The sequence below is a fragment of the Meriones unguiculatus genome, chromosome 4 (assembly GCF_030254825.1).
Source record: "Meriones unguiculatus strain TT.TT164.6M chromosome 4, Bangor_MerUng_6.1, whole genome shotgun sequence".
NCBI lineage: Eukaryota > Metazoa > Chordata > Mammalia > Rodentia > Muridae > Meriones > Meriones unguiculatus.
This window is the reverse complement of record NC_083352.1, coordinates 63,237,926-63,245,362: the sequence shown is the minus strand read 5'-3', so window position 1 is coordinate 63,245,362 and position 7,437 is coordinate 63,237,926. Positions and strand designations below refer to the sequence as shown.

At 56.5% G+C, this 7,437-nt stretch overlaps 1 protein-coding gene across 4 annotated transcripts; it reads right to left on the bottom strand.

The window, feature by feature from the left end:
• Nucleotides 1–405: 405 nt before the first annotated feature.
• On the bottom strand, nt 406–7,191 carry Fkbp8 (FKBP prolyl isomerase 8). Of its 4 annotated transcripts, none has more exons than XM_021638018.2 (9): nt 7,037–7,191; nt 5,338–5,651; nt 3,794–3,963; nt 3,630–3,718; nt 3,182–3,399; nt 2,439–2,611; nt 1,509–1,586; nt 1,128–1,259; nt 406–862 (listed from the first exon to the last, which is right to left on the bottom strand). In XM_021638018.2, exons 2-9 carry the CDS (start codon nt 5,624–5,626, stop codon nt 776–778), a joined length of 1,236 nt encoding a protein of 411 aa, XP_021493693.1. In that variant the 5' UTR covers nt 5,627–5,651; nt 7,037–7,191; the 3' UTR covers nt 406–775. The 4 variants fall into 4 exon arrangements, with proteins under 4 accessions (XP_021493693.1, XP_021493691.1, XP_021493692.1 ...); XM_021638016.2 differs by having other exon boundaries at nt 3,182–3,402; nt 7,037–7,190; XM_021638017.2 differs by lacking the exon at nt 7,037–7,191 and adding an exon at nt 6,841–6,971 and having other exon boundaries at nt 3,182–3,402.
• Between the last annotated feature and the right edge of the window lie 246 nt (nt 7,192–7,437).

Genomic DNA, 7,437 nt, shown 5'->3' with positions numbered 1-7,437 from the left:
ATACAGGGACCCTGCTCAAGCGCCCACATTCCCTGCCTGGATCACAACTCAAAGCGTCTCACACACACTGCCGCACTCACACGTGCAGATACACGGACGCTCCACCTTCTCTCCCATGGCCATGACTGTGAGGTTCCCCACCTCTTCCTTGTAGAACTAAGGCCTCATGCGTGTCAGACAGGTGGATATGCAAAAATCACAGCACCCATCAAGTAAAACTCACCCCCAAGTCCACACAAACCCAACAGGACACAACATAAGGCAGAAGTCCTCTGGAGTCCATTTGTGGCAACCTAGGCACAACCCACAACCGCTCCTTAAAGCAGCTTTTGTTGGTGACCTGGCTCAGCTGTGTGACTCAGGCCTTCTCAGCCTCAGCAGAAACACGCCCAGGAGGCAGTGGGGTGCGGGTGAGGCTTTATTTCATTCACAGTGGGGGAGCCTGGACAGAGGGGCAGGCGGGCAGGAAGAAATGGTAGTACTGTCCCCAGGCGTACTGAGAGGGAAAATTGAGGCTGCCCCGGCTGAGGCCTGACCCCAGAGGGCAGGGCTATGGGGGGGATGTACAACTGGGTCTGGAGGAACAGGGCCCCTTCCTCTGGGCTGTACCCCATAACCCCTTCAGGGCCTCAGTCCTTCCTGCATGTTGGGGTGTGCAACCCTCAATCCTTGCTCCCCCGACCCAGAGGATGCGGCTTGGCCAGGGAGGGCAGTAAACAGGGAGCCTGGGGAAGTTGGGGAGCACAGGTCAGGGTCCAGGTGCGTAGGAGGACAGTCAGTTCCTGGCAGCAATGACCACAGAGAGAGCCACGCCCCCCAGGGCCACAGCAGTTGCCCCAAACAGCCACTTCCATGGGATGGACTGTGGATAAAGGGAAGGGTGAAAGCTGGCTGCATAGCCAAAGCAACTACCAGATCCACACAGGCCTCCTTCGGCAGCACTTTCACTATGCCTGAGATAGCCCTACACACACCCAAACCCAAACCAAATACCCAGTCCTGAAGGGTATGTTCTTCCTCTGCATGAGCCTCCAACACCATGAGCCCTACAGTCCCACAGAGTCCCCCCTTCTACCTTGCCTGTGTCCCCAGCATCTCCCGGCCACCCCAACCCTGCCCTGGCTCACCCAGGCCCCCTTGCCCGGACACTTGGCAGGCAGCCGGCTGGGGTTGCCCAGCATCTTTCGGTACAAGGCAGTCTCTGTGCTCCGCTGTGCAGCACGCTTCTTTACCAGCTTTGAGAGCTCTGCATGGATCGTCTGTGGGAGGTGGGTGGGAGTGGGTGAACACGTGCAGGAGGCAGCTGACCTGCCTGTCATTGCAACTTCTCCCTTCTTCTGGTCCCCAGGTTTGTCAGGTGTGGGGGCCCCTAGGAAACGTGGCCCCATCAGCTCTAAAAAAGTGGGAGCTGCGGTCCCACCCTTAGGCAAGCCAGAAGACAGAACGGCAGGAATGACAAAAGGCTGACAATGATGGTTACCAGACAAGCCCACCAGAGCTCTGCTTACCTTGTTGGAAGGCTCCAGCTTCAAGGCGGCCCTCAGGATGGGGATGGCCTCACTATATTCACCTTGCTGAGCCAACACCTACGGGAGACGGGCACCCTCTCTGTATCATTCTCCTCTGCCCTGCAATGGCGCCCCAATCTTGAGCCACAGCTTGCCATTTGTATCACTGCTGCGCTGGGACAGGGGACTTAGGGACAGGCAACTCAGAGCATAGGGGCCTCCAATGAGACTCAACATCCCCACAGCCCTACGAATTCCACTTGATGTGAAGGCAGCTCCCATGATGGGGCAGTTCCAATAACCAATCTTCCACTGTAGCCCACGCTGGCCTACATCTACTGGCAATCCTCCTGCCTCATTCTCCTGAGCACTGGGACTACACTGCTATGCCTGGCTACAATCCCTCTTTAGGCTTCAACTGTGTGACAGGGCCTGATTTATACACTGCAGGCTCCTGGAACAGCACAGCTGGTCTCCCTGAGAAGCCTGCACAGCCGGTGCCTCACAAGCAGTTCTCACACAGCCCAGGTGTCTGCACACCTTGGCTTCCCTGGCCTGTGGGGGCCCCAGGGCTGCACCCTCACACTAATACATAACCTAACTGCAGCAGGTGAGGAGGGAGCCATGCAGGGCTGGACAAGCCAGCCGGAGGGGCGAGCCTGAGCTGAAGGGCGGGCCCAGAAACTAGTGGGGAGAAGCAGCGGTGTCTACAGCTAGCCTGGCACCCCATGTGCACAGTGCTCAGGTCGGTAGGATCTGGGCAGAGAGACAGCATGGGGAGAGCCACAAGGTTCAGGGCTCCCGAGGCCATGGCATGACATCACGTGATTTTCCCTCTGGGGAAGATGGCAGCCAGAGGATGGTATACAAGCACTCGCCACACACTGTGGGGCACCCAAGGCTGGGGGCCAGCACGCAGCTGCAACACACCTTGCCCTTGCGGAACAGAGCCTTGATGTTGTCTGGCTGGTGTTCCAGCACCTGGCTGCAGGAGCGCAGTGCTGCGCGGTAGTGGTCCAGCTTTAGCTGCGATGCCGCAAGGTTGTTCAGACACTTGACCTTCAGCTGTAGCAGCTCCTCCTCCTCCTCACAGGTCATGTCCACTGTGGGGGAGTGGTCACTGGGAAAGAGCCAGACCCTCCTCTGGGGTCTACACCACACACGTCCTTACATCACAGTCAGGACCTCAAGCAGCTCACTATGCAGTTGTCATGGACCTTCCCATGTCCACCCTCATACTGAGGCAACAGGCCCATGCCTCCAAGGGCTGTGTGCAAGCATGAGGATGTGAGTTCAGATCCCAGCACTCACTTAGGAGTCAAGTGCAATGTGTCTGTGACCTTAGCACTGAGACAGAGGGAGGCATGACCACTCAACTCTCAGTGACCACTGTGCCTGGTCACCAGAGCCTGGAAGGAGCCAGTGACAGAAGGTTATGGATGACAGGAACTCTAACTATATTCTAGAATATTCTAGACTGTTCTATGTACCCCAGTGATGGTACAGAAGTCTGGCCATCCTACAAGATAGCACTCAGCAAGTGAAAGTCCTTGCTGAAAAGCCTATCTGAGTTTTGAGCCCCTTCCACTTGATGGAAGAAACAGAACTGCCTCCCCTGAGTTGTCCCGACTTATATACCCACACACATTCACACACACCCACACACAGGTCACCTTTGGCGCTGGAGGTGATGGCCTTGATGGCCAGGTCATAGGAGTTGGCAGCCAGCACAAAGTCAGCACGCTGGTAGTGGGCATTGCCACACTCCCGCTTGCGGTTGGCCAGGGCCACGCGCTCCTGCCCACTCAGCATTTCCAGGTCGGGTCCATCCTCTGCTGTCTTCAGGGTGACTTCCAGGCACAGGGCTGCGTGGGGGGGGATGTACGGGCTCCTGCTGGAGGTGGAGCCAACGAGGGACACTCAGACCTGGCAACCAGGCCGTACCCACCACACACCCTCCTTGCCAGGATGGATCTGAGGCAGGAAGGCAAGGCCTCAGGTCCTCGGGTGCCCCATGTCAATCACCCGTCACAATCTGATATGATGCCCTCGGCCTCGGTTTTCCTTTCTATGAAAATGGGAAGGATGGTGGGGCAGTTGAATACACAGGCCGGCTCTCACCTGCCTTGGGGACCGTAGCAGTACTTGGAGTCAGCAGTGACCATGGCTGTCTCGCCCACATCCATGAGCGGGACGCTGAGATCCAGGGCCTAGAGGACAGCCAGCAAGTGTCACAAGAGTTCAGGCCCTGTGGCATGCCACCCACCTGCCCACCTAGCTCCCACCTGGATAACATCACAGTCTCCCAGTGTGAAGGCCAGTTCGGGCTCTTCCTGTACACGGGTGCCATTCTCCAGAGACATCTGCAGGTGCACCTTCACCACCTGGCCCTTGAGTGGGCGGCTAGAGCCCGGCGGGCCTGGGACCAGCGTCTTCTTCCGCAGCAGTCCATTCCCTGCATGGGCCGGGGTGAGCCTGTGATCCGACAGCCAGGCCACCCTCCAGGGAACACCCACTACTACTGTTGTCTTAGTGACACTGGGATGGACTTGAGACCTTGTGCCTGGCCTGCTGTTTTGTTTTTCTCAGACAGGGTTTCATTAGCCCAGGTTGGCCCCAAACTGAGCATAGCTAATAAGCCTTTTATAGTGTACCCAACATGGTTGTTCTGGATTTTGTTAAAATTTCCTACGTATGGATATTTTGTCTCTGAATGTTTGTGCACTACACGGGTGCAGTGCTGGCAGAGTCCAGAAGAGGGTATCAGATCCGTTTGGAGTTACAGACAGTTATGAACAGCCCTTTGACCTACAGCCAGTGCTCTTAAATCACAGAGCCGCCTCTCCAGCACCTGCTGGTCTAGATTTTAAGAAACCCTTCCTAGAATGCCCCAGTGAGGGGCTAAGAGAGAGCCCCAGTGGTAAACGGCTCTGCCTGGCACGCAGGGGCCCTGAGTTCCATTCCCTAGCACCCACTCATACAACAAAAACAGAAACAATTACCACTAGCACTACCCAGGGAAGACAATTTAGGAAGAAAATAAATGCTGTGAAGCCAGTAAAGGAGCAACAGAACTGGACACGGCTGTTGAGCCATGGTAGATGTCACATGTCTAGAGAAATACTTAGGAAAAACACAGTGGGAGTTGGCTTGGAACTGCTGGCACCCAGGGCGAAGGCTGTGTGGCACCACGAAGGTGACTCAGCCTCTCTGAGCTGGTGTTGCCAGCACTGGGAGTAAAGGCAGCCTGTTACAGATTCTGTGTGCATGCCAGAGTGTGAGCCAGCAAACAGAGTTCACAAACACACCTGTCTTAAACAGTCGCAGAGGCTCACCAGAGCACAGGCCTATGAGACCAGCAAGCCCATAGACAGTGACAGGAGGATCCAAAGTTTAGAGCCAGCTTGGACTGTACAGTGAGTTCAAGGCCAACCTGAGTATCAAAGTAAGGTTATCTCAAAATAATAGTAATAAAAAAATAGGCCTTTGGTGCCAGGTATAGTGCACGCCTTTAATCCCAGCACTCAGGAGGCAAAGTCATGGGGAAATCTTGTGAGTTCAAGGCCAGCCTGGTACAGAATAGCCAGGGCTACACAGAAACACTGCCTTGAAAAACAAAACCAAAACAACAAAAGTATGTGTGTGTATGTGTACATATATACATGTGTGTATATATACTTGTATACACATATGCACACACATATATATATAGGTGCCATCGATGTCCTGATGTCACTTCCAACCCACAGTTAAGGAGAAACAAAGCTCAAGACACAAAAAGTCCCTGGGTCAAGGTGGGCCCCTGACCTGGCGCTCCGTTTACACTTACCCAGAATGTCAAGCCACTCTTCTGGGGCTGGGGCTGGGGCTGGCTCAGGTTCTGTGGCTGCCAGGAACTCCCGAGCCAGGGCTCCAGGCTGCTCAGCCTCCTCCACTGCTGGCTGCCCCATGTCCTCTAGAGGTGGTAGCCCGCTTAGGTCCTCCTCCTCCTCCTCCTCTTCCTCCTCCTCCTCGCCATCGGCATCTTCAACACCATCAAGCACCTCAAAGTCCTCCAGTGGTGGGACGCCAGCAGGTGGCTGGGCAGCAGGCTCAGAGGGCTCTGCCCAGGATGCCATGCTGCTGGGGGATGGGGAACTAGCCCTAGGGGAACAGTCAAGCACTAAGGTGACAACTCCACCTAGGCAGCCCCTCTAGTCCCCTCAGCTCGTTCCCTACAGTTGGAATCCCTCAGGAGACTCAGCAACACTAGGTCTTGCATTCATCATCTATCCATTGGGCATCCTACTCACCTGGCTGAAAAGGTGAACACAGACCCCAACTCTGAGCCACAGGCTGCAGCTGGGTTAGCTGTTATCAGAACTAATTATCATGTGAAATGTATAAACACAGACAGTAGGGAAACCCTAGCTAACACAAAAAGCATCCAATAGGCCCAGAGAGGCAAAGCCACTTGGCCAAGGTCACACAGCAACCATAGCGCCAAGGTTGAAAAGTAGGACTGAATGCCAAGAAAAGGGTGCTGGGGTTATTGGGTTGTGAGGACAGTCCCTGAGGCCTTGGGATAGACGATTTTATAGCTCTTGGGTGGCTTGAGAAATCTTTAGTAGTGGCCCTTGCATCTGGCTACCTTGTCTGACAGAGGCCCCAGCATGAAAATGAATGGATCAGTGCCAGATGTCTCTTGCTCTGCACCTGAAGGTCCTGAGGTCTCCCACCATCAGGAACCCCGACTCTAACCTGCTCTACAATCACGCCCACCTCCAGCTTTTAATCATAGTAAGGCACTGGAGAGGTAGCTCACATGACAGGGCACTTGTCTACCAAGCACAGAACTCGGGGTTCTACCCCCAACAAATGCCTTTCATCCCTGTGCAGGCAGGATGATCAGAAATCCAAAGCCAAGGAATTCCTGGCTATACGAAATCCTGTCTACCTAAATCTAAAGCATAAGCTAGGGTTGTAGTCCGTTGGGAAGAGTGCTCTCCAAGCATGCACTAGGCTTTAGGCTCAGGACCCCTGGAAACCTGGTGTGGCAGTGCAGGCACCCCAACCCTTCGGAGGTAGACACAGGAGGACCTGGAGTTCAAGGCCAGACTGGGCCACACAGACATTTGGGAGACTAGTTTGGACTACGTGAGACCCTGTCTCAAAAATAAATAAACGCAAAAGAGTAACAGAGACACCACTACGGAATCCTGCACCATCTCGCTGGCACCAGGCCTCTCTGCGGAGCCCCCCAACCCAGCTGCAGCACCCTACATCCTGTCAGGCCCTCTCCTTAAGCCCCAGGAAGCCCCGGAGGCCCGCGTCCCTGCCCTGCGACCCTCACCTGCGGGGCTCCTTCCGGGATCCGGCCCGGCCCGGAGACCCTCCCGCCCTGAGGCCCCACAATGCCCCGCGCGCCCCGCACCCCAACGCCGCCCCGCGCCCGGCCGACGCCGCTGCCCCGAGAAGCCCCAGCCCCCACAGTCCCGGGAGGCCCCGACCAGACCCCCTGCCTCCGCCCTGCGCCCCACAAGACGTGCCTGCGGCTCGGGGACCCCGCTTGGGGTCCTGCGCCCCCTCCCCGCCCCCAGCTGCGGCCGCCGCGCCTCGGAGAGCAGCTTCAGACGCGCCGGTCCGCCCCCGCGCGCCCATTGGCTGGTCACGCCGCGACCGCTGCGCCTATTGGCTTATGCACACGTCCGTCTCGCGGCGTAGATGCCGCCTTCTTCCTGCTAGGCTCGGCTGCTTGTTCTTAAAGGGGCTCTAGCCTCCGGGTGGAGAGGCTGTCGGGAGTGGGAGGTGGGAACGCTCTGGGCCGGACCTCGGTAGAGTGGCGGCACGTCCTCTTGTGACCTCACACTGGAGTGGGCGTCTTCCTGCTCACGTGCACCTGGGGCACACCGGTGTTCAGTAACTGCCTGCTGTGGGGAGTCTACGGCCC